Genomic DNA, 26,274 nt, shown 5'->3' with positions numbered 1-26,274 from the left:
ACACCCCTAAATGCATTGAAGCAACTGCCATGTGATTGGTTGGTTAGATAATTGCATTAATGAGAAATTGAACAGGTGTTCCTAATAATCCTTTAGGTGAGTGTATATTTCAGGACTGAAAGGACACATTTAACTTTACATTATTAAAAACAAAAAATAATATTACTTAATTTTATTAGATTAATGGCTATTACAAGTTGGAAAACCATATCGGGGGACAGGTCAAAATGAAGACTATGAAAGTGTTTTAAATGCCTAATACAAGCATTAAATGGTTTGTTTTCAGTTTATCTTATGAGAAACAAACACATATAATAACAAATTTGTTTAATTTAAACGTAGTTCATACTATAAAGGGCACCGTTTCATAGAATGACCCATTTTCTCGGCTGTGACACACAGTATACGGGGGAGAGTGGTCTCAAGCAAGGAGCGACACCAGTCCAAGATAAGTTTATATCCTATTGTGAGCACATCAATTATAGGAGACAATTAGATCTTCAAACAGCTTCAAACAGCTCCCCTGCTGTATCAATTTAGCAGTTATTTAATTCATAATGCTACCAAACAGATTCTCCCCCAGGTCTCAATTAAAGTCAGACCTTCCTCCTTATTTCTATTGAGGAAAAGTATTTGTTGTGTTGTGGTGGAAAAGTTTTTATGTTGTGGTGGAAATGTTTTTGTTGCATTTCACCACCTTAGTAAATAGTAATACAAATACTACAGATAATAATCTTCTAATAGAACAATAGACTAATACTACTACTACTACTACTACTACTACTACTACTACTAATAACAATAACTACTACTAATACTACTACTACTACTAATAATAATAATAATAATAATAATAATAATAATAATAATAATTAATACAGATCTTGCAAGAGAGCAACACTCTAATTACATCATTGCTTATAGATTATAGTTTATTGTGCTTGGAATTCAGGTTATAATTGAATTGTGGGACCATTTGTCATTGGGAAGGAAATTTGCCTGATCTAACAGTTTCAGTCCAGGGCAGGGAAGTCAAACATTTAAATTCCTAAAACACATCATCTCTGAAACTACAGTAATGAAGACGTGTAGTTCCCATTGTGTCCACTAGGCGCTGGGCTGATCACAAGAAATGACCCGCCAGGCCGAGAGATGCTGCTTTGATTGCATCGCCGACGTGGACTTGAACATGTTGTCCTCAGAGATGCTGTGCTGTGAGCCGCCGTCCCCCATAATGGACCTGAGCAAGAGCGACCTGCGCCCTCGGCTCACACGGGCATCTGAACCACATCATGAAAATCCCCAACTACTCAGAAACTGGTCCCTGATGTGGACGCTTTGTCAGTGTCAGAGATGTCACGTTGTTAGCAAGTGACAACAAGTGTGAGTAGCTACATTTCTCCTAATTTTTCTGTGCACAAACACCCGCATTTGAGTCTGATTGCAGGGGGAGTAGCTGCTACACAGCTGTAGAGGCTACAATGCATATGCATAGGCTACTGTACTGTGCATAATGTGAGTAAAAAGACATTTATTGTTGAGTTTCATACGGAAGCTAATATGGAGGGATATCATATGGAATAATGATCTGAGTCTGATGTGAGAGGTTGTTGAGTTTTTACAACGTCATCAGGACAAGATAAAGGGGTGCCATACAATATAAAGATTGTGTCCCAAGTGCACGATGTTATAGATGTGTTATGCATTTATTTAACGACACGTATTGTAATTGGTTAAGCTTGTTCTGGGCCGGTATGAAGTGCTGTTTGGGCGTACTGTCCAGCGTTCTATAATGTATGACGTCACAAACAGCAATATACACGTCACCAATGGGGAGGTCTCTAGGCACGTACGTCAAGGTCATTGTACACAGTTGGTGACTCTGTGCCTGGCTATAACACGTGCGATTTTAATCTCGGCGATTTCTCCGACTCACTCTTGTGTTTCATTGAGCAAAAACGAATCGACCTCAGTGAACACAGATACAAAGACAGAGGAAGGAATTAAGGACATAGTTGTTACAGCTACTACTGGTACTCGCATGACAGCAAAAGTGTTCTACTCCTTAGACGTGGAGGAGGTGAAGCACGTAAGTGAACATCCTGCATAATTATTGCATTGATTGATATGTATGTATGTATGTTTTTTTAATTATCTATATAAAAAGCTTCAGTTTTTGTTCTTGATTTATTTGTTGTCTTCAAAACGATCTGGTAGCCAGTGCAAGAAAATGGTACCTGTATAGCTATTTCTAGTGATGTCTGTGACTGTGGCTATTTTGAACATTTGAACTTGGTACATTATCTGTATTTTTGTGATCATAGAGATACTCAAGGTGCCATGACTGACACATTTCTTCTTTTACAAGTCGTTATTTTACCATAACAGTTCTTCATTAAAAAGCTTCAAGTGGTGAAGTGAGTGATCTGGGTCAAAGCCAGACTCTTGTCATCCATATTTTGCCCTGTTTGGCGTTACATGAAGTTGACTTAAGAAACAACTAGTTGTGGTTTTTGTGCATCTGCTGTGCCGTTGGTCAATAATAGGACTCATCTGATAGACAATTTGCTATCAAATGATCTCACACATGCTCTGAATGCAGTCTACTGTCCAAATGATAGTTAATTGAAACAATATTTATATAAGTTAGCTTGTAATACAACAATATATATAATAAAGTGACACTTGCCATGCAATGTGAGATCATGGTGCTGTCCGAAGGGAAAAGATAATCCTCATTTCCTTGGTCAGAATAATGGCTGTGTGAACGCAATAATGTTGCATTGATGAGTGTTAAAATGGCAGGGTTGTGAAATAAGGCAAATCCCAGTGTAATGAGGGATAAAGCAGGATTTTAACACCAATACTGGTGCAGCTCTCCTGGCTCAGACTCTCCCGCAGTCTGCTTGACTAACGATGGTGACCTGAACCATGTTTCACATGTCAAGAAGCCTTATTTGTGTGCTGATTGTTTAAAAGATTAGATCATGAATAGGTGTACAATGTTTATCTCTTAACATGCAGGCTGTACACTCATTGTGTGTCTGTTGTGTAACACATACTTTCTCTTCAGGCTGTCTCATTTGTGCCAGGGAGTAAGATGCCTAGACCACACTTTTCTGGGCTGCCCTGGGAAGTGGTCCCCCTAATGGCATTTTTGGGAGGAATATTCATATTGATGTTCCTCTGCAGAGCCTTTCGTTCAGTAAGTGTATTTGAGTTTCTATATAATTTGTTACTTTATTAGGAGAAAAAGGAGGATTCATTTCACAATCTGGAACAAGAGGGTTTGCATAGGCTGATGTTATTGTGCCGACTCTTAACATAACATTACTGTCTGGTAGAAATGGTGTCTTTGTGTTTACTTGTTCTCAGTCATGGACTGTCTGTATATATGAGCCCCAAGAAAAGTAAAAAGCGATGTGATTGTCACGTGACCAACTTTCGGACGTTTGGTAAAACCTCAGAAATGCCAGAGATTGAACGATCCTGCTACGACAGCCCTCTGAATAATACCAATATAATCAATATAATTATTTAATAGTAGTTGAATTATTATTATTATTATTATTAATTGCTGGTGTCTTGCCCTTAAATTGTGAAGCAATACAATACACACATGGGCGGTGTACGCTTGGCAGACATGATGCTAGCTCTGTTTCACACACCTCTAAAATTGCATCGGCAGATTTTTTGGCAGCTTCTTGATATTGCCGTCAATAATAGCTGGTTGCTTTAGCGCCGTGATGTCGAAGCATTTGGGAGAGGGAGGTTTGACACTCTGAAAGTGTTCCTGGTGGACATTGTCCAGGCACTGATCCATTCTCAGGGGCTGAAAAGGGGGACGGTCGTCCCATGAGACTGAGCCCCCAGTAAAGGTGATCAAGATGCCTGTAGTTCCAAGGCCAGTTAAGGGCTGTGTGCTGATGGGCAAGCCTTGGCCATGTGTTATGTATGTAATGCATTGTGACACGTACAATAAAATACACTTGTTTCAAGAATTATAATGCAAATGTACTATCTGACACAAAGTCAGTTTAGCTACTCAAAGCTAAAGTAAAGAAGTAAAGAACTCAGTCTGTGCATGCAGTGCAGGGCAGGTTAATTCAATTATTGCAAGAATATCAACCTCCACAGTCTACACTGCTAAAGGCATACCTTATTAATCGTGTTAAATGTATAGAAAATAGTATGTAATGGAAGATTATAATTATTGTTACATATTTTTGTAAAGAACATTCCAGTTTCTAGGTTGTTACTAACAGTTTTAACCTGATTAATGCTAACTTCTAATACATTTTTCTCTCATATTTTCCCCTTTCAGATAAAAAGCAGATTGTATGCTGGTGAGTAGACTGAGATTTTATCACTGAAATTCATATAGTTTGAACAAATCGCAATATTCGGGAGTCAAGTCTGTAGACCTACAGACTATAAACGTAGAGTCAATTACTGACAGAATCTTGTTTTGTTTTCCAGGAAAGGAGAAGAAACTGGGGCAGAGAGTGACCGACGCATTTGAGGAGAAATGCAAAGTCCTGGACGTCCTCAGCGAACGCAAACAGAAAGTAAGATGGTCTTACACACTTCCTCTCCTTTCATCTGAGTGTAAATCCACCTGTATAGTGAATTTTGTGCTGCCTGGAGATATTGATGGATTTATCTTTATTTTACAGTTAGAACAACTGGAAGCTGATTTGAGAAATGGCGAACTTGCAGAACAAGCCGAGAGGGCAAACCTGCTGGTAATGAAATATATAACAGAACACCTTCAGTCAATCACTTGACTAAGAGAGAATCTCCTTTCTGAAATAGTCAGACACAGAAATATTCTCCCTTTCCTGGTGTGAATAAACTTTTATTAATGAAGACTTTGTCCTGCCTGTTGCAGAAATCCTACACTGTGACTATAAAAATCATATTGGCACCGTCATTCTCTACAGCTGAAAATGAGCAGGTTTTGAATTGAGACACTTTCTTCTCGTTCTTGCTACTGAAGGAAATGTCTAAGGATCTGGTGCAGTCCAATCGAGAAATACTGGACGAACTGGATCGCATAGAGAAGGACTTGGACTCTGAGAAGGCCTCACGATCAGAGCAAGATGACCTGGTAAGAATGAACTGTTTTCTGAAGAAAGGTCTATAGAGCTGATCATACCTCTTTGGTCTTCGTTATTACAGAGAATGGTGTGATGGATATGGGCCAGTAACTGAAGCCTGGAATTGTGTTGTGTTTATTGAGGTGAGATGGAAATCATTGCCATGTAATGAAAATAAGTGAATGTGTGTGTTGTGGACAGCTGGCAGGAATGCAGTTATCGCTGAAGAACATGGAGGAAGAAGCCAGAGAGCAGAAATCGCAGATGGAGCAGGTAAGCTGATGTGCTGCTTACTTTGATTTACTTTGGTTTATTTGTGTTGTTTCCTTTGTAAATTAAATGATTAAATTAAATTAAATGAATTTATCATAAGGAGATTAATTAAAAAAACTAACAAACATACATGTTTACACCTTTTTGTCTAGGCACAGACCATCTTTAAAATACACGAAATGAACAGAGAACGGCTGAAGAAAAATCTTCAAGCAGCAATAGAGGAGAATTGTCAACTTCGAGAGAGTGAAGGCCAGGTATGGGTCACTGCATGTTTCTGTTCCTCAGTGGTGAAGATTATAAAATAGAAAAGCTTCATGTGATGCATGTTGCTGTGGGGCAGGTGATCCTCACATCTCACATCACACAATGCTGTTAATACATATTTTTGAAGCACTTGTCCTGTTGTTCCAGGATAAAGGGGGGTGTATTCCTCTGCCTGTAGATAATTTGTACACAGTTACTTTGGAGATAATGAAAAATAAATTATTCTTCACATCAGGGGCAAGTTAAACTCATATCTGGACATTATCTGATGCATTTATCTCAGCAGTATTTAACGTGGTGATCTGCCCTTGAAAGCAGTGTTTATCGAGTGTATTCTGCACTGTTATTTGGGAGAGTTCAGCCTGTCTACAGGGAGGGTGACGCTAAGCTTCAGGTGCCTGTGTCAGGTGACCAAACCACGGCTCGCTGTTACAAGTCAGCGCCCAGCTGCTGCGAGATCGAAATATCTGATCATGATTTTTCTTTGCTTGGTTATTTCCCCAGCTTCTACGAGAAGCAGAAGGGTGGGATGAGCGGCTGAATGACCTCGCTGAGCAGATCAGGATGTGTGAGAGCTCCCAGAGCAGCATGCAGGAGGACTGCTCCAATAAGGACGAGCACATTCAGGTTAACGACTGTTTTTTCATGTAGTGAGTGAGAAACTGAGAGGCCTGTTCTGTCACAGAGACGCCTCTCTATGTTCAGCTGCAGGTGTTCTGAGGGAGCTTTGGTGATACAGACGGGAATGCTATCAAACCTCAAGTTGTGTGTGGGGCATTGTAAAGCATGGGCAGCAACTCTGGGTTAATCTCCATCGTTATGAGTTTCATCAGCCGGTGACACGGATAGATTTTGCTGCTGGGGCTGCTGGAGTGAGTGTGTGTTCGTACATGGTCCCTGACCTCTCTGTGTGCCGTCAGACTCTCACACAGCGCCTGCTGAAGTTGACGGACTGGGACTCCGAGCTGCAAGAGGAAGCTGATGGGAAGGACAATAACGGGAAAGGCGCCCCAGGGAACGGAGATGGTCTAGGTACAGATCAGCTTGTGTTTGTGTTTTGCTGTTTTGCAATAGAAACCTAAAATCATGTGGCCTGAATCGACCCACTGAAACAGTTCAGCTTCAGTCTCTTTAAAGCAAGTGAGGACTGGGATGCAATAAAAGCATTTGTGTGTTTATCAATAAAGCTGACAAAGATCAGTGTGATTTTAGTCAAAACCTCTTCTGAAGACATAACTGTTTATGTGGGGCATCCAGACCTTTTTAAATAGGGTGGAAATCTCCAGACTGCAGGATAGATCATTCCCATTGCTCATCACACGATATAGATCAGGGTGTTTTGGAGAAAGATAGGATAATGCTGTCACCAAGAATGTCTCTTCTTATTTGATATTAAAATATGTACGTTTTCTCCCTGTATTAAACAGATACACATCAGAAGCAAAAAGTACAGCAGCTTCTTGATGCAGCAAAGGTATGTTTCATTCAAAAACCCAATACAGTACAATACAAAGTGTCAGCTGGTCTTTACATTTCTTTGTATTTGTGTTTCATGTGATTCTGTATCACAGAGACGTTTTGTAATCGATAGCTGAGGACAATAATCAAACTGTCCCACCATTATGTCATCAGGATCTTAATTGTACTGACAGGACGTTGAAGGGAAGCTTCAGTATTGAGCTGATTTCTGTTTTTTCCCGTTCAGATGAATGCAGACTTAAGATCGGTGGTGGAAGAGAGAAACGGGGTCTTTGCCAGACTGGCTGATGAAGGGAAAGCCAGGAAAGATCTCCAAGGTAGTTAATAAACACACAATAGTCACACCTTCACAGACAGAACGCATCTCTTCATACACAAGTCTCGCTGACGGATTGTGTTGTGTTTTAAGAGAGAGGTCATCACCGGGATCTCCTAGAGTTCAATCCGAAAGCCATCGTTCATATTAGCAGTTTTCCACAAGATCACAGCCCTGCAGTCCCATGAAGATAAAATAATCCATCTCTCCTTTTTTACTAATACATTTCTTAGCAGACGCCACTATCCAGTTTATATCACATTGTTATTTTAAGTACAGTGACCCATCGATACAGCTGGGTTTTGACTGGAGCAATGTAGGTACAGTGTCTCTCTCAAGGGTACAGCAGCAGTGTCCCCCGCCTGGGACTGAACCCACGACCCCCAGCTCGGAGTCCAGAGCCCAGACCATGACTCCACTTTTTGAAAGGGGGGCATATTTATAGTGATACTGCTTTCCCACACATGCCTCAATATCTCTTCCCTACACTGTGCCATCTGTGGCCCAGATATCAGTGAATGTGTCTGTTCTTCATGGGGGGGAGAGCTCGACTGAAGGGCTGAAACGTTTGCAGGCGTCTCACGGCTTCAGTCAGAGTGTAATTTGTTCCCGTTCCCGTTGGCAGAGCGCTTCGAAAAGCTTCAGGCCGATAAGGCTCTGCTGGAGTGTGAGAATGCCCGGTCCCGCAGCGCTACTCAGAAACTCCAGGAGAAGGTGCAGATCGTGGCTGAGATACACCAGGAGAACGAGCTGAGGTTACACAGGTAGGTCATCGTGTCTGATCAAACGAGAAACACAAGGTTACTTTCACTAGTTCACAACCCCGATCTAGCATTTATTGTCAGTGAGTGGTTATGTGAAGCTTTTGGCTTTACCCGCCTGACTGAGGGGAACGACAGCCTGGCAGAATGGGTTAGGGTGAAGTTGGGGTTGTTTACAGAATTGAAGTATAAATCCCCCTCAGTACCAGCTGACACTGACCAGGTGAAGTCCTTTGTGAGAAGAGTTTTTACTGTGAGAGACTTCATGTGTAGGTCAACTTTAGTCACTGAGTTTCTGTGTGGATTTGAGATTTTTCTGCACTAACTGCAGATTCTCTGGTTTTGTTGTCTTTGATGAGCAGGAAGCTGGATGTGGAGGTGAGGGGGCGTCTGCAGGCGGACGAGGCCGCGGAGGAGCTCAGCAGCTACAGGTAGAGATCACACGGCGATCCCACAAGTTATTTATTCGGCAGACGTGATCTGCGCAGCTACAGTGATCTAGACTCCGGAAAAGTTGCACAGCGTGACAGTTAAAACACTCAACGCTCATTGTAGGATTAAAAAATACATATCTCATTGCAGGCAGAGATCTAAGGCACTGGAAGAAGAGCTGGAGAGAACTGAACAGGCCTATAAGAGTCAGGTTTGTTATCTGTGTGTAAAAACGACAGAACATGGAGGTCAAAGGAGAGAACAATCTATGGGGCAGACATATCGCAAGTTTGGTGACAAGAAACCCAACGGAGAAGGCCAGACTCTCAGCTCAGCTTTAGTGTGACTGACACTTTCAGCGGAACCTGATTTGTCTGTGTGAGAAAACAGGGATGATATTAAGATGTTTTCCTGAATTGGGTGTCTTTATCGTGCTGTATGGGGCCACCTTTTAACAGTGTCAAATAGAGAGTCAGTGATTCACTCACGCGGTTTTGTGATATAGATTCCTTTATACAGCCGGGCAGTCCCTCTCAGTCACTTACAATCTGCTTTCTCTGTGTTCATCAGATCGCTGCCCATGAAAAGACGGCTCACTATAACTGGGTATGTATGATCGAGTTACTGAAGTTGTCAGTTATCACTGGTTTGCGTGCATAAGACAGTAGCCTCTTCACATTAGATCATCAGTGGAGGCCCGTAAGTGTAGCAGAGCTAAAAACAATATCTAAAATAAGCATGTCATTATTCTTTCATTGTATTATTATTATTCTTTTATAGCAGATAAATAACACGTGTTAAAGAGATCTACCTTAGTAAATTGTTTACATTTTGTTGAGGTTTTGTTGTCTGTGTTGTTTATTTGTGTGTGTGTGTAGCTGGCAGCAAGGGCAGGAGATCGAGACCTGGCTGACTTCAGGATAGAGAACTGCCACCTCAGACAGAAGTAAGAGCCACGGCAAAGCATCCTGGCACTCAGGAGTCTGAACACATTTCATACATCCATACAAGCCACCGCACGGGCAACACCAGATCATGGAATTGACCACAACTGATTCTAAAAACAAAGAGAGGAAACACAGGTGACGGATTTAGAGATGAAGTCACAGTACTGATAAAGTGCCGCTTCTTACAGACGATTTGAACAGAACGACTCTGTTGTAATAGACTGTTTTGTAAACACAGTTTTTCACCGAGTGTTGTTCTCATGCAGGATCACAGAGGCTCAGATTAGACTCGAGCTGGTGGAGAGAGAGCCGTCTGCTCTGGGCGTTCCTGGAAGCTCCCTGTTGAGAGGTGACGTATACTCCTACCTCCTGGAGCATGATTGATTGAGGGGGGGACAGGAAAGAAAGGCTCCACTGAGGCCAGGTGTGAGTAAATCTGACTGGAGTGGCTGAAACGCAGTATTTTATTGGGAGGCCTTAGTGTGTCGACTCACTCAGTCAGCCTGCGAACGGAGCCGAGTCAGTGGAGGGGCGTCTACAGCACGTGTGCCTGGATCGGCCTCAAGCACAGAGACCTCATACAGTGGAAAGGCTGGATCTGGAAGATGTTTGAATCCTTCTGACCGCTCTGACTGCAGGCGAGCGCTGCCACGCGGACCCCCGACTTCTTTCCCCCTCGAGGGGCTCCGCCTGTGGGCTGGGAGTGTTTTTGTCGTCTCAATCGGTTTATTGTGCGCTGACAGAAATGTGTGTCCAGCCGTGTAATAGTGAGGAGTCACACATGGGAAGACAAGGGGATGTAAATACCTGTGTCTGTGTGTCAACTCGGCCTTTTTGTTTTCTCCTCTCCCATCAGTGCGAGACAGTGTCCAGGGACCCCCTCCCACGCCATCACCCCCAGGCTGTGGAAAGTGTGGGGACCAGAACTGCCCCCTCCCCAGGAGGACATCTGAGGTCGGACGAGGCACACGCGTGTCGTTCACACGGCAGGAGTTGTGTGCACCATTTTTTTTGTTTGTTTGATTTTTTTAATTGGCTGTAATTGAATTGGTATTTTATGGAAGCTTTCTAGTGCCAAAATACAAACCAATACACATTGATATTATCTAGGTATTGCATTACAGGATGTTGCGAATCTGTCGTGCTATAATGAAATGCAATAAACACTTTGTTAATCAATACAAGCTTCTTTTAGTGTCTGATCCCTGCTTTCCCATTCAGCATCATAGTATTTTAATGCCACGATTAAATGCAATACTAATGCTTTACATTAAAGCAGCGATGGCAGGGACTGAATTAAATGTAATGCAATCGTGCGCTTTGCATTTAATTCAGTCCCTGCCATCGCTGCTTTAATGTGAAGCATTAGTAATGCATTTAATCATGACATGAAAATAATATGATGCAGAAAAGCAATTCAGCAGCGATCAGACACTAAAATAAGCTTGTATCGATTAACAACATGTTTATTGCATTTCATTATAGCACGACAGATTCGTAAAATCCTGTAAAGCAATACCTCGATAACTTCAACATATGTATTGGTTTGTATTTTGGCACTAGAAAGCTTCAATAATATTTTAGGTACAAATCTGCAATTCGGAAATGTCTATTTGCAATAAATCTGGAATAAAATGAGAAACCGTTTTTAATGTCTGGTTTTCGATTCGTTACTTCAGTTTCCCTGTGTCAAATAAAATAAATGATCATCCTAAAAGCTGGCTTTGACGTCCCCAACTTTCTGTTGTGTGACTTGTTCGTGGTCGGGGTTTATGGCAGACAATACATATATAGATATTATTCCCCAGAAAGTGTAGTTCTTTAAAAAAAAAGAGAAGCAAACAGCAAGTCACTCGCAGAAAGGTTTAAGTCCTGCAGCCTGTAAATGTGCCGATTCCATATCTAAACAAACCTGTGACAGAAGTGAAATGAAGTCAATTTTTCACTTTTATTACAACAAAGTGAGAATGTTTTTCAAAAGTGTTTCAGCTGAAAACACTGATTATTTTAACCCATTCAAAATGATGCATCATAATCAGGTTATCAATATTTGGCACCAACTTTAATTAGCATTTGCATAATTTCTAAACAACTATGGTATAAAAAAAAAATCTTAATCCTTAAGTGAAAATCTTTATCATCTCTTATTTTGATGCTTGATGCAAAATGCTAATTGGGAACCTTGTCACGTGCAAAACCACACAATTTGCAATCATAATTTAGTAAACAAGAATAACAAACTGTCTTTTTTTTTTAATGCTTTTATTTACGGATTAAAAAGAAAATGCATTCAACATAAACCATTCAACATTAATTCAATCCACATTCGGCTGGTTTACCCACATCTGTCAGGTTTTTCTTCTTTCTATTTTATATCCGATCACTTTCAATAGATAAAATCTCACCACATCTGGCATGTTCACAACTGTGCCAGTGGATTCACGTTTGCTGATGTACATATAAAATCCGAACGCTATGTGCTCGCTGGAGACAAAATACAGACAGTGCACACCTGTCGAAATATTAAACATTAAGATGGTAAAACCATTTTTGTAAAACAACACTCTTATAAACTTTCCTCATGTTCATAAATAGAATCCGGACGAAGTTTATAAGGTAGCAGCCAGGTCTTAGCACTGCTAGTACCCCACGGTGGCCACTTTACGACTTCATTATCGCAAACTGTCCTGATTTAAACAATAAATGCACAACATTCGTACCACTTAAAACTGGGGTCAGCTGGCAAGTCTCACAGAGACTATGTCTGTACCCACGTTTGCCCCTGAAACTGAATTGGCTTCCGAAGCATCAAGATTTTAAAATAATAAGGCCAAGTATCATTGCAAGTAAGTTCTTACCTTTTAGTTAGATTACAGAGAAAAAAAATAAAATAATGAAAGAGCCAGAGATTATATGCATTCCTCTTGCATAGTTTGACGTTTTTGTTATGCAAGCCAACCATGGACAAATGTGTCTGGTGCCGCTTGATTTTGACCTACACAGCAGTGGACCGAAAACAGCGGGAGATTATGGAGTTTTACATTTTTTCTATCAATTGGAATAAGCCAAAAAATAGGAAGCATTTATGGTCAACCCCCCACTGCACACAAGGTCACACCCTGTTCTGATTAGCAAGCTTTGATCTAGCAATCTTAAGGCTGGGATATTCAATTTTTGAAATAGATTTTGGAGTCGGTGAAGTGGTACAGGCGGCAGTAAATTCCCAATACCTGCATTCAAGCGATGGTGTGTAGTAAGAGCTTCCCTATTTCAATAAGAGAAATCCGATTGAGAATGCATATGAAGTTTTTGAAACAAACACTTAAAAGAAAATATATGGGAGATCCAAGTTGTAAGAAATAACTGGACATTCTGTATGATCACATCATGTTATTTTCCCCCTTTATATGCCATGATGATTGATAAAGAAAAGGGTGAGGTGGGAAAGTATTTTATGCAATTAGCTTTTTTCACACTGCAAAAAACATAACTCTTAAAATAGACCAGTTAATCTATTAACTACTGGATCCCCTTCCAAAGAATTTAAAGTAAAAAAATAAATAATTTCATGCAGACATTTGGCCTTTCATCTCCCCAGTGGAATGTTCCTTAACGTTTCATAGCAGCTTACAGGTTTGATTGAACCAACCTTGATTTTTAAATTACATTCACTCTTCACAGTGAAACAGGTGCATTGTTAAAGAGTTCTAAAGTTGATGACCAAGCCACAGCACAGCTGTGTACCACACAGGTCGAACTTCGACTTTTTAGTACGTAAATCTAGTAGTAGTATACCTCGGCTGACCAGCCATTGGCCTGCCCCTGCCAGCATGTGGGCACTTCTTAAGGGTTGTATTTCCATGATCTTTGGCAGCTGACACAGGCGCTGACAGAAGTAAAATCCAGTGACTTGTTGAGAAAGGTTTTTCACGACTAGCATTCATATTGAAGCCTGAGCAGATTGACTCCTCTCCGATCAATTAGTCTGACAGTTACCCTGAGAAAGGCCGTTTCCTGTTGTTCACTGGTAAGAAAGTGGTACTTTCTGATATTCATACAATATTTTCGTTCCCGTCTGATATATGCATTTTTTTTTTTTTTAACCTCACAAAAACTGATGCAAGTAAACTCTCTCACAAGAAAGATAATTCTTCACCAGACAATTAACGAAAACTAAAAAAAAAAATTAACCGATAATGCTGATTTTGAGATGAAAGCGATCTGGAATTAGGCACAGCATGAAAGATCATTAGTTTTCAATGAGTTGACTCCCTGCCCCGTTGAGAAGGCTGCAATACCCACGTATATGTACCAAATTCCAAATACAGGCTCACATTTTCTGTTGGTGTTGTATTTTAAAAAGAATAGGCCTTTAAAATAACAGACAGTATCCCCTGAACACAACTTTTCATATTTTGTCTTCCAGATCTGCTCTTCTCAAGCATGAACACTGTGCTTAAATTACATTGCATTCTACAGCAACCAGACAGGTTGAGATGTTTATCACGCAAAATCAATGTCCTTTGCGATCGCATCTTAGGTCTCTAGACTGCATTCTCGGTGTTCAACTTTTGCTGAGCATAGTTAGGTTTAGTAATCTGTGGGAATTTTCACCCGGTTTCAATGGTGTTCAGCGGATTCATTGATCTGACTCGGGCTGATTAACAGATTAAAAACACTTCATTGCACGTACAATGCAAAGTTTAGAATCCACTGAAATAGCGAAAACTGCTGTTGATGTTAGGAATGTATGTGTTGAAACTGCAAGACGAACAATTCTACACGTATGATAAACGAAATTAATAAAGAAAATGAAATGAAGACCACAGAAAAAGTCCTCTTTCCGAAATAAACCATGCGGATGCTGTAGAAATGTTACCATTGTTTTTGTTTAGACTAACGGAGATGGAAAGCGATGTTCTATTTAAGGGTACATTTATCCTTAAAACGGTGTTAGTATTACATCTACCTGTTGCTATTTATGCAAAAGCAATATACCCCCCATCGTAAGCTTTAAAAACACAAAATCCACCTGCTGGGAAATATTTAAAAGTCTCAGAGACGAATGCTAATGATGTCTATCCTTTTTAAAACTACAGAGGGAATGACGTAATAGGAAAGTTAAATTGTGTTTTGTAAGAGCTTTTCAAATTCACACAGTATTCAGCCTTCTGGCACATACGGCCTGGACAACAGCACAAGACAGAAGCCTTATATCACAAAGAAGTACCATTGGCGCAAGATTCCTGAGATATGGAACAAGCAATTGCTTTTCTTTTTTTCCTCTCTCTTTCCATCCCAAACTCAGCAGATGCAAAAAAAAAATAAAAAAATGCTTTGAACCTTGATATAGAAACAACTAGATGTCCAAGGCAACTGTGACTCAAGACTAACAAACAGACGGACAGACTGGCCGATTGCTTCTTACATCTTCTAACGTGCTGCCTACCTGAGACGGACCAAAAAGGATTTTAAAATGGACTGCCATGTCAACGAGTGTTCCTGCTCAGGAGACACCGAGCGAGGGAAGTAAGAAACCTACTGAACCACGGACAACATCGGGACTCCAACCTCGGCTCCGCGGCCGCGGTGAGGAAAGCCATGTCGGCGGCAGTGCGTCTGTACTTCCGCGTCGGAAAACCGGCAGGATTGTCTACCCGAACACAGCGACATCTTGGAAAAGCGTCGGACAAGAGGGCTGAAGGGCTGGACTCGTTTCCATCAGCGCTCCATCCTCGGCCGGAAGACTCGAGCCACGAGATGCGGAAGAGTGACGGTCGACTTGGTCGGCTCAGCGGCGGGGGACGGATTGACAACCGACGACAGACCCGCTTCGCTTACGACAACTCTAGAATCCCCTATACAAAAATATATATATCACACGTCTAAAAAGTCTCGCAAGCTAGCCGTGAAAAAGCCCTTCCCCCCCCACACTCACTCATTAGCTACTAACTCGATACCCGACTATACTCTCCGATTAAGAAGCAAGATATATAGATAGATATAAATATAGAGCTAATACTGATTAAACACAGCACGTATAAAGGGTTAATTCACACTACAGAAAGGAGGAAAAAAGGAAAACATAAAATAAAAAGACAGGGCCCCCGTTATACCACAGGGGACCACAGGGAGGTGCTGCCATCAGGCTAGACACCCTCACTGAAGCGATGCATCTCCCTGTAAAAGTGCTGCGTGGGCTCGCTGAGGACCACGCTGGTGTCCATCATGGGGTGCCAGGGGCGGTTGAGTCCCAACGACACTTCCTTGATGAGGTTGTTGACAGGATCCTCCTCCAGGAATAACTCCTGGTCAAAGTCGATGCTCTCCTCCGACACCGCCAACAGCTTCAGGTTGGAGCCACGCAGGCGAGAGATGGCGATAAGGTTGTGCGCCCACACGGTGTAACCTGCAACAACGGAGGGACGTCAACAGGCTTTCAAACACGTCTGTAGACCCAGACCCGGTTCTGGGAACAAAAATGGGTAAAGGAAAGAAGAAAGCTCAATTGAAAAGCACCATTCCACTACACACTTACCATGGATGACCAGGAAGGAGAGACGGGTGCATCTCCAAGCCAGCAGCACCAGCGGGTCCTCATTGCGGTTGTCACTCAGGTCCGGGAAGCCGACGTCGTCCCTCTCCACCAGGTCCCTCATGAGGATGAAGTGGGTGAGGGTCTTGTGGTACTGCAGGGAGATGAGCTCTACGGTGCCCTCGGAGGCGCAGGTCGAGTAGCTGTCGAAGTGGATCCTCTCCAGGGGCAGGCTGGGCTTCAGCACACGCAGCAGGTCCTGGCTGCGCACGTCCAGGGCCATGACGTACACCCGCAGATTGGCGCTGTGGCGTACCAGGGCCTTCCAGTCGTCGTCGCCAGGCGTGGCGTCCAGGGGCTTGTCTGAGAGGCAGGTGCCGTTGAGCAGCAGCGAGAGCCGGTGCAGTGGCGTGTGGTCGCGGCCCGCGAGGAGGCGACACATCTCGGAGGTGAAGTCACAGAAATCCAGGGCCAGGGAGCGCAGGTGCAGCAGGCGCTCCAGCTCGGCGGCGGGGACCAGCGAGGGCAGCTGGTTGTCCAGCAGGCTCAGGTGCTCCAGGGAGTTGGCACTCGAGTTGGACATGGTGGACAGGGAGTTAGGGGTCACCATTCCCAGCATAAACGCAGAGGACAACCACTTCAGCTGCCGGCTGTTGGCAAGGATCTCCTCAAACAGCTGCTGAATCCTGCAGGAGGAGACGAGCCATTAACACCAGCCATCGTTCAGCAGGGCCCAGGGAACTGTGCACTACTGACAGCAGGGGAATTACACGACACTTTGCTTACATCATAGGTTGGGTTTGTTCTGAAGGTGGTTGCAGTCAAATCAGTATTGTACACTAAAAGGAGATGAATTGTATCAAAGGCTAGTAAATTGATGTTTATTGGAAAACCTGTATGTGTGATTATACAGGTTTTCCAATGAACAGGAGCTCATATGGAAGCATCCAAAATTTGATATTTTCACCCCTGGGATGTCACTCCTGAAATGCAAGTGTTGATTCAAAGTTAGCTAAAAAAGAAGGTTAAGAACCCCTGTTCCAAGTGATACTTTAGTCACTGCATATTTTTCTAAAAAACAAAAAGAAAAAAACAAAAGCAAATTGTAATAAAAGGGAAGTACCATAAAATACCCTTTAAAATAAATCAACAGGACAGTTCTCCTGCGACTCACTCTTTTATTTTCTTGCTTCCCTGGTCAACCTGGCTGAGATGGGTGCTGTCCAAAATGCCATCTTCCTGGAGAATACAGGTGTCTCCATAAAGGCTCAATTTCTGCAGGTTCCTGAAACACACAGACAATTGTGATAGTCAAGCAAGTGGAACATTACTGGATATTACTCAGGGCTTGACATGGCCTAAATTAGCTACAATCACAGGCTTTACCAATCTCTGGCAGTTCAGTAGCGTTCAACCATGTGCAGGAAAAAAGGGAAAACGTCCCACAGACCAAAATAGACAGCAGAAACAAAGTTTAATTGGATTTTGTTGTTTAAATAATGCATTTAACTAAGCTATAATACCATTGTTGTTCCAGACATAGTTATCTCTGTATTCCTTGACCAGCTCAAACAGAAGCAATCATTGTTGGAGAAAGAGAACCCTTTTTGTTCCCAAACATTATCGGATTTTACTTCATCCTGTCGTCCTGTTCCATTTTACACATACTGTAAATGAGTGCGATTTCCACACTGCATAAATTGATGTGAAACAGATTATAATGTGCAGATATTCCAGTCCAGTACATTTATGATCAAACAAGCTGCACTGATGCTGGAATTGGTAAATGCTTATGCCTATATTGGAACACATTACCCACACGCCTCTATTGTCATGCAATGTCATTCATTAGCAAATGACTGAACAAAACAATCCTGATGTACCACAAACTACACATGAACAATATTGTGACAATCATGGAGAGAACACTTGTTCAATGGAGAAACCTGCCACTCATTTTAATTACTGTTCTTAAAATCTAGAAGAAAACAGTGACTGAGCCACTGTTTCATGGAATAATAGGATTTAAAATGCAACATAAAGCCGCAAAGATATCTTGCACTAGACATCAGCCCCCATATTCCATCATATAAGCAACACACATCCTTTAATACTCTAATAGGAACAGCTTAGAGCTCAAAGAAATCTAATATCACAAGTCTTATTGTTCACATTGAAAACAAGTATCATAATATGGCATGGTTTGTTCCTCAACAAATCAGATTGTTGCAATCTGTGCCAGTGACCTTGAAGCAACTACTTCCCATGCATTATAACGCTTTGTAAACCACATAGCACAAGTACACAGACTTAACTGTCAAGGGGTTCTTCCCAGTTTGAACTATTGTGCTGTGGAGATAGTTCATCACATATGTTTGACACTAGAAAACACAAGTAAATGTGTTAAATTGTTATTGATTTTGCCATGCAAACTCTTAAACACTATGTCCTATAGAATTAAATCACTTTGTACGCCATGTGTGTTTGTTTTGTTTTGGGTTTGGATGCCAGCAGACCTACTACACAACAGAATTGCTGTACCATCAGAAAAAAAAGCAACGCATTTAGTAAAGAGACACCACGTTCATAGAGAACTGGAAAAACCCACTGGCAGGACTGGAAACTGGTCGACCTTTGTAGTGACACATTGCTGACTGACAAGGATATTCAATATAAACAAAAAAAGCTTACAGTTGTCCGCATTACATATTTGGAGTCAAATGAAGAATGCTACTGTGTGTTTGCATGCCAAAAGTCCCTAACGGCCATTCAAATCAAATGCATAAAGCACAGATGCTGTTTCAAACACATAAAACGGGCAACCTTTAAAGCACAGTGCTTCGCCCCCGCATTCAATGGGTAACTTGCATAGACATCTGACGCATCATCCACCCTGGCTCTGCATCACACAAACAAACACACAGGCATTGCTGTCCATTAAAGCATGAAAACGACAGCAGACGACACCAGTGGATATCCTACAGCCTGAAACAAAACCAGATTAAGTAATCATGATCAGTACAGGTCATCGACAGACATGTTTTATAATTACTAAATTATTAAATAAGCATTTCCTCAAGGTAATGCATTGCAACAGGAGTTATAGTCGGATATTCACCATAAAGCTATGCAAATGATACCTGGAGTGATTGTATTTTGCAGCATTTTTGGATACAGGGCGTAGTGCAAATAAACATCTCCATCAGATGATTAAAGCTATAAATCCAGAGGCACCAACGACAGTTCCAGCAGTAGTTTATCCCAAGTACGTCAATCATTTTAATAAGTCTCCTACATATGGTAAACTGTACGTTTCCACCATTCGTGCTGTGCATGATGACAACTGAAAAACAGCAGTTTCAAAGGTGAACGGGTTGAGAACAAATCAATGGCTGCGATCACGCACAGATCTACAGATCTAGCTCCTTCTGCGACATCACAGCTTTTTTAAACGCTCTCGCTGCAATTGCGTAGTGGCGGAAAACAACTTTATTAATTTAATTTAAATACAATCAGCTCATTGGAAATATAAATACCATTTGGTTGATACAAAAACAAACGCACAACCCACACAATGCCTGAAGCTGGGACAAGATCACTATCTGCGCAGAGTGGCACCGGGGTCACTAGCCGAGTTCAGGGGTCACTAGCCGAGTTCAGGGGTCAAGGTAAGCATTCGAAAAACACAACTCGTGACGCAATGGCTGCCAGCATCCCTGGTATGACTGGGGGGAAATGACCGATCATGAACTAGTGGTTTGTTTTCTTCCTCTGTCAGGCGACTCTAGCAGTTTTGACTACCATGCAGCCAGGAAAACACGCATGAAAATACCATTAATGACTTGTAGAGCTAATCCCCGTGAAGCCCAGAGGCTACGGAAGCCCGGAGCGATTACGTAACTAAGACGAGTGACCCGTGGGCTAACCAGCGCTGCACCTGACAACATGTAGCTTCGCTATTTTGATTTGAAACGACGCCTCATCGCAGTGCAGTACCTGTTATGCCTCAGACTCCGCAGGACGCACAGCACCTGATCCAGGTAGGTGTGGAGAGCATCCCTCCAGCGTCCGGCAAACTGCGGGTCGTCCTCGCTGGACTCCATCCTGCCTTCCCCGCCGTGCAGCGGGCCGAGATAGCCCTCGATGGGGGCGAATTCCAGCTGCAGCTCCCGCACGAAGGAGCCGAACTTCCGCATGAGGAACTCCAGTTTCGGGCTCTCCTCGGAACCGGCGCCGCCCCCGCCACTGCCCCCGCCGAGCCGCAGCTTGAGCTCCGTCCAGAGCGTCGGGTAGAAAAGGCACTCCCTCCAACGGGAGCACACGGCCGAGGCCCGCAGCTTGTCCCGGGCGGACAGGAAGGAGAAGATGTGCACGATCAGCTCGCTCGGTAAGGCCGAGGCTCCGACACCCCCGCACAGAGCCATGGCCGCTAGACTGTGGACTGTTGCGGCCCGAGAGAGAGACAATAATAACCGCTACGCACTGCTAGGACGCCGCTCGACCGAGAACCCGCCGCGGCACAGCTGTCGCGCAGAGCCCCTCCAGTGAAAACAAACATTGCCCAGCAGCTTTCCCTTCACTACTACCGGGGCGCACCACGATGCCAGTGCAAGGGGGGTGTTCAATATAGTCAACAGATGTTAATTAGTGGTTCATGCATTTAAAAAACACTTTTTGTATACGTTTCATTTTAAATCAGAAAATTAGATGTTTTTTCATAATTTCCCCATAGGAATAGCAACAGTGGATCGCCTTTCCAAGGTGACATAACGGCGCCTGACACACTTTAGGACATGGTACAGTCCAATCCCTGTTATTTTTGCTATACCTCCACATTTACTGCAGAGGGAGTCTGTCTGCAGACGTCACTGCGCATGCGCCCCGGCGGCCGTGACGCTGGTGCGGAAAGGGAGAAAGGCCGGGCGTTGCGGGCTTGTCATGGGGGAGCCCTGTGGCTTCACCGAGTTTCACTACCCAGAACCATCTAGAAATTGTAGTTTAAATTATATTGCTTCGCAGCTGTGCTTAAAGCATGTATATGTTTATTTGGTATTTTGCCAAGTCTTTACATGATCAAAAGCATTCAGTGTAACTTGCTCGTGTTTTACATCATGTGCTTAAATAGTTAAAAAACAAATAAGCCTAAAGAAAGAGTAGTTTGCTTACTGTTATTGGTGCTCAATAGTGAGGCTAGCTGACTAGGATCCAAATACGAAACATTTTAAATGGTAGTTTTGTTGGATTTTATATAGGCTCCTTCTGTTATTGTTTGGAGCCCGTATAACACCACTAAAGATAAAACCATATGACGACTATTACTAATCATAATAATTAATCTGTAGTCTGTTTCAATGTATTCTGTGTAATATTGTATAGCCTACAATTTAAAACAAGTGACATCCATATTCATTCGCCGACTGTCCAGTTTATTTATATTCGCATAACTAAAACAACAACATGATTATAATGGGTACTTTGTTATTATTAATATTATGAACACATTATTTATTCCACAGTGCTGAAGGCCCGTTCGGAGATGCGTTATTACGAAACCCACGCCTTCTCCGGGCAAGCGACGCCGGCATTGGTCAGTGGAGGACTGTCCATCATTTCATATGCAGCCAATCACCTTGCAGGAAATGCTTGTCAATTGTGTCTGCGTGCGGCCAGTGACCAATCACAGCGCCTCGGATCCTGTGTGGGCGGGGCTTGCCCGGAGAAGCGGTGGGTTGCGTGAAAACGCGTCGGAGATACTACGTCACTTCCTGGTTCGCCCTGAAGAAAAGCAACACAGCCCTACATCATAGACGTGCAGGGAAAGGGAGATGGCACAGTTGTCGTTGTATCTCACGAACATAAACGTGTCTTTGGGACAGAATATGGACATGGAAAAGGTAAAGTATCTATTTATTGATCGTCAATGCACAACTGATCCAGCCGTAACCGAGGCTGCTTCTGTTGATCTTAACCAGGAGCAATATAGTGCACTATCCTGTTTCAGCAGTTGTTGCTAGGAATGCATACTTTACTTATTTCCTGGTACTCATGACTGAATACAAGCTGAGGTCTCTTTTTCAAATGCAGCATATGACATCATGCATCGATGGTGTCATGTTTTACGTGTTCTTAACAATTTGTAGTCTTTATATTGTCATTATTAACACAGGCTTTTGTGATCGATTGACGTTGTTGAGCCTTTAAAATATATTAGAAATTCTGTCTTGGCATCTGCTTGTGCTGCCTGAACAATGGACCCCTCGCACCGACAGATCCACTGTGGTTCAGAAGACAATGACAGATGTGTGACAGATGTGATCTGGCCAACTTCTTCTCGTCGCTAAATTGTATTCGTTTATACTAGATTAGTTGTAATATCCCCGAGATTCTTTCCTCATGTTATTTGCAGACTTATTCAGTAATGCAACATGTGACCTTATAGAAGATAGATGCCAAAACATTTAATAAAGCCCTCCATAGACATACTCTCATGATTGCAAACTATTGAAATGAATATGAATTGACCTGTTGGAAAAAACCAAAGGCATCAATGGTGAGTCTTGGCTTAAATGAGGATGAAGTCATCAAAAACATGACAGATGACCGATGGGATCTGGCCATGTTCTTCTCGTGGCTATAATTTATATTAATTTAGGTTATTAGTTGAGTTATATAATCAGATTTATTTACAGTTTTACTAATGCAACGTGTTGGTTTTGATGCCATTCTGAGGTCCATGACCCTCGGCACATCAGAGAAGTGCTGCTCTGTTCGTGAGTAAACATCAGACTGCTGTCTCGTGTGTGTCGGCAGACCCCAGGTGTTGGGAAGGACTTCGAGAACGTCGAACTGGGCGAGATGGGCAAGAAGAAGGAGCAGAAGGTGCCCCGCAGGGTCATTCACTTCGCCAGTGGGGAGACCATGGAGGAGTACAGCACTGATGAAGAGGAGGAGGAGATACCCGAGAAGAAAGACCTACTCCCCACGGTAGATCCAGTAAGGCTGCCCTGAACACCCTCCATCTTTGCACTGTACCACACACTGGCAGGAGGAAGGCTCAGTGTGGGCAACACTTTTTGGGGGCAGTTGTAAATATTATTTGTATATATTTGTACTTTATAAATGCATATCAGTCAAGCTATTAAGGCAGAATTAGGCATTTACACCTTTGACTAAACTGCCTTTTGTTAACAACACTGATAAGAAGTGAAGGCATAGCTCCACGAAGCTAGTGACAGGTATGTTCTAGTCTAAATTATTTTAAATGTACAATTTGAATGCCTCTATGTGAAGGTGTTACTTGAATGTGTGCCATAGTGTTCAATCAGGGAGAGGCTGGAGTGAAAGTGAGCTGTTGGCAGGTAATGGAAAGTTACTTGTGCTTTACAAGAAATAAATCGGGTTCAGAGCCTGCGGGTAAAACATAGTAGGTGTTCGGATTATTAAAACAAAGAAGCTGCTGGGTTTTTCTACTTTACAATTTCAATGTTGAATAAAGATGGAAAATGTGCTCTAATGAATGGCCTTTCTTGTCATGCAAATTGCTTCTCTCTGAGGATTTAGCAAAGATTTATGGTTTTGTTGAACTTAAAGAGTTAAAATTAAAAAGCATGACTGCTATGTGGATTTTTCATGGCAGTGATCCGAGTACACACTGTGATCTGAAAACATTTAAATTTTTGCATGAATAGAGCTCTGTTTACACTTTTGTTTTTCGTTGGTCTATTTATTTACTCACTAAAAACAGTGATTGATTGATGAAGTCTAATGCAGTCATTTCCATGAGCATCATTTCCCACTACTCCCGTTGCGTCCAGCTTCTCATTAGACTGGTGTCTGAGTTGCCAGGGGTGTAGTTAAGTTAAAACCTCCTGCTAGTTTCTGCTCTGTCTCCAAACATTCCCTAACCAGGTGGTTGTGGTTGGAGTTCTCTACTGACATGCGCTGAATTAATTTTACTGAATTGATCTATCTGTGTATTCCTTCCAGTCCAAGCTGACCTGGGGACCATACTTCTGGTTTCACATGTGGAGAGTTGCCACCTCAACTATATCGGGTAAGTGTCGGAAATGTGTGCAAGATCATGTCATGGAGGAACACTTTATTTTTATTTTTATAAATGATTCTGTCAATTCAATTTCTGCACTCTTCGATATACCATCCCGAGTAAATCTGACTCACTGGTAACTTTCATGTATCATTTTATCACCGCAGACTCAAGCTAGCTTCTGGATGTAGTATATTTCCAGTTAATTCTTCTTTTTCCAGTTCACATTAAAGGGGGATGAATAAAAAAATCTTGCCAATTCTGTAAACAAAGATATATGGATTTATGTGTGTTTTGAATAATTTGTGTAGTATCAGTCTCATTAATATACTCCACCTTCCTGTGAATTTTCTTATTCCATCGTGTGATTTTCAGTGTGTGACTATATGGGAGAGAAGATGGCATCGCTCTTTGGCATCACCTCACCGAAATACCAATATGCCATCGACGAATACTACCGGGTGAAGAAGGAGGTATGTGGCCATTAATGGACTGATAACTCAGAAATAGTTGCTGAATTGCAGTACACGGACCGAGACTCGGATTAATCCTTTCATGCATTGCAATTGAAATAAAATGAGATATAAAACCAATGTATTTCTGTAAAGGGTTAAAGCATTGTTTTATGTGAAAGGTTTTTGTTTTCCTCTGCTGAAAATACTGAGCCCAGTCCCTTTGAATGATGCGTTTGGCAGGAGGAGGAGGAGGAGGTGGAGAACCGCATGTCCGAGGAGGCGGAGCGGCGTTTCGAGGAGCAGCAGAACCCGCAGGGCCAGGAGCCACACACGGAGCAGCCAGAGCCGTCGGCGTCCTTCGTAAACGTCACCTTTGAGCTGGAGAAGGAGCCCCACGTGATTTCGGAAAGCAACAGAGTGACGGCTCCCATTCCCACTTAACCCGCCGTGAAGGAGAAGAATAAAAGAAGACGGGCATCTGACCTTTCGTATGTTTTCAGCATCACTCTGTTCGCATGACTTCACTTAACCATTTGTTCCCCCTTTAATGTGTGTGTGTGTGTGTGTGTAACGTTTGCAAACACCCAACCCACCTTTTCCTGGTATGTCCTGTGTGAAGTCATCATTAGTCTACAGGTGAGAGAGATCTCGTAGGGAAGCACTGATCTTGTGAAGGACTCTCTCTCTCTCTCTCTCTCGCGATGAGTAAATCTGTAACCCTGAAAAATGATTAATGTACGTCTACTGCAACTATCCCTCTGTTAAAACATTTGTATAATTCCAGTGGCCTTTACACGCAAAGCCTGAGGAGGTTTTACGAGACTGAGAAGACCTTGCCAGAAGAGTATATTGAAACCTAGTACCTATGTCACCTATTGCAGTTTCGTGTCGGAAATGCGCAGCCATATGGGTGAACTGATTCTAGCTGGCGCCTCCGGAGACCCTTGTGCACTACAGATTACCTGAGGTTTCGCGTTCTTTTCTGCAGATACTAATTTTACTTGCATGATTTACTAGCGCCGTATTTTTCCTAAAATGCAAATAGTAGCATCAAAGACTCTCTCCCTGGGAAATGGAAAAAAACCCTGAATAGTCTTTTATTTTTTGGAAAAATGCTGGTGCTACTTATCTTTGTGAATCTTCCTTTTTTTTTTTTTCAATTGTTGTTTGTAGTTGTGGATAGCCATAATAACAAGAATGCAGGCTCATCATTCGAAGCTGTATTTCTAAGTTGGGTTCACTGCGTATGGATCCGATTCTACATTATAAAATACCAAAGCGATGTAAAATCAGTCGGGATCTGATTCAGCAGCTACTTTCAGATCTGTATTAGGTTATCCAATGCGTGGACTATTGGAAATCAGAGGGAAATCCCAACCTAGCTACTTAATCTTACTGTCTCACCTTAACTTCCTTGCTGATCCGATGGTGTTTCACGTACGCTATGCAGAAGTGTAGTATGCGATTCTTAAAGCAAAACCTTGATATACCTCGGACACAGTCTTCTGTCTATCTTTGCCATATGTGTGACACACTGCCGTAGCGGTCCTCGAACACAACACCCAGTATTTGCAGAAATGAATTGCTTCAGTCGGGACCAGACAGCTACTGATTTGGAGAGTTAGACACCAAAGCTGCAGCTTATTAATTCAGCTATATGCTTCCC

The 26,274-nt window shown here is 42.5% G+C and overlaps 3 protein-coding genes across 4 annotated transcripts; 2 read left to right on the top strand and 1 right to left on the bottom strand.

Moving 5' to 3' along the window:
* Positions 1 to 1,033: 1,033 nt before the first annotated feature.
* On the top strand, positions 1,034 to 10,657 carry LOC136716880 (melanoma inhibitory activity protein 2-like). The gene is made up of 19 exons (XM_066694288.1): positions 1,034 to 2,089; positions 3,074 to 3,205; positions 4,325 to 4,346; positions 4,480 to 4,568; positions 4,677 to 4,745; positions 5,000 to 5,110; positions 5,301 to 5,372; positions 5,525 to 5,629; positions 6,144 to 6,266; positions 6,560 to 6,671; positions 7,067 to 7,113; positions 7,345 to 7,435; positions 8,060 to 8,198; positions 8,558 to 8,626; positions 8,778 to 8,838; positions 9,198 to 9,233; positions 9,506 to 9,573; positions 9,841 to 9,923; positions 10,431 to 10,657. The coding sequence occupies exons 1-19, from the start codon at positions 1,793 to 1,795 to the stop codon at positions 10,595 to 10,597; spliced, it is 1,893 nt and encodes a 630-aa protein (XP_066550385.1). The 5' UTR covers positions 1,034 to 1,792; the 3' UTR covers positions 10,598 to 10,657.
* A 1,520-nt stretch (positions 10,658 to 12,177) lies between these two features.
* fbxo33 (F-box protein 33) lies at positions 12,178 to 20,679 on the bottom strand. Its single transcript, XM_066694481.1, has 4 exons — positions 20,106 to 20,679; positions 17,284 to 17,394; positions 16,113 to 16,795; positions 12,178 to 15,983 (listed from the first exon to the last, which is right to left on the bottom strand). Exons 1-4 carry the CDS (start codon positions 20,531 to 20,533, stop codon positions 15,724 to 15,726), a joined length of 1,482 nt encoding a protein of 493 aa, XP_066550578.1. The 5' UTR covers positions 20,534 to 20,679; the 3' UTR covers positions 12,178 to 15,723.
* Positions 20,680 to 21,721: 1,042 nt separating this feature from the next.
* Positions 21,722 to 26,104, top strand: fam177a1 (family with sequence similarity 177 member A1). Of its 2 annotated transcripts, none has more exons than XM_066694484.1 (5): positions 21,722 to 22,003; positions 22,920 to 23,093; positions 24,096 to 24,162; positions 24,529 to 24,626; positions 24,849 to 26,104. In XM_066694484.1, exons 1-5 carry the CDS (start codon positions 21,935 to 21,937, stop codon positions 25,047 to 25,049), a joined length of 609 nt encoding a protein of 202 aa, XP_066550581.1. In that variant the 5' UTR covers positions 21,722 to 21,934; the 3' UTR covers positions 25,050 to 26,104. The 2 variants fall into 2 exon arrangements, with proteins under 2 accessions (XP_066550581.1, XP_066550580.1); XM_066694483.1 differs by having other exon boundaries at positions 21,736 to 22,003; positions 22,920 to 23,102.
* Positions 26,105 to 26,274: the final 170 nt, after the last annotated feature.

This window comes from Amia ocellicauda, chromosome 21 (genome assembly GCF_036373705.1).
Source record: "Amia ocellicauda isolate fAmiCal2 chromosome 21, fAmiCal2.hap1, whole genome shotgun sequence".
Lineage (NCBI taxonomy): Eukaryota > Metazoa > Chordata > Actinopteri > Amiiformes > Amiidae > Amia > Amia ocellicauda.
Note: the sequence above shows the minus strand (reverse complement) of the source record. Positions and strands in the feature narration are given on the sequence as shown.

Excerpts from the sequence above, each read along its gene's own strand:
- LOC136716880 (XM_066694288.1), top strand. The coding sequence starts at position 1,793 with ATGTATGACGTCACAAACAGCAATATACACGTCACCAATGGGGAGGTC. Across the intron at positions 8,199-8,557 it reads AACGAGCTGAGGTTACACAG|GAAGCTGGATGTGGAGGTGA; the intron begins GTAGGTCATCGT and ends TTTGATGAGCAG. Across the intron at positions 9,234-9,505 it reads AGACGGCTCACTATAACTGG|CTGGCAGCAAGGGCAGGAGA; the intron begins GTATGTATGATC and ends GTGTGTGTGTAG.
- fbxo33 (XM_066694481.1), bottom strand. The coding sequence starts at position 20,533 with ATGGCTCTGTGCGGGGGTGTCGGAGCCTCGGCCTTACCGAGCGAGCTG. Across the intron at positions 17,395-20,105 it reads CGGAGTCTGAGGCATAACAG|GAACCTGCAGAAATTGAGCC; the intron begins GTACTGCACTGC and ends TGTGTGTTTCAG. Across the intron at positions 15,984-16,112 it reads CTCCTTCCTGGTCATCCATG|GTTACACCGTGTGGGCGCAC; the intron begins GTAAGTGTGTAG and ends CCGTTGTTGCAG.
- fam177a1 (XM_066694483.1), top strand. The coding sequence starts at position 21,935 with ATGGCACAGTTGTCGTTGTATCTCACGAACATAAACGTGTCTTTGGGA. Across the intron at positions 22,004-22,919 it reads AGAATATGGACATGGAAAAG|ACCCCAGGTGTTGGGAAGGA; the intron begins GTAAAGTATCTA and ends GTGTGTCGGCAG. Across the intron at positions 24,163-24,528 it reads TGCCACCTCAACTATATCGG|TGTGTGACTATATGGGAGAG; the intron begins GTAAGTGTCGGA and ends TGTGATTTTCAG.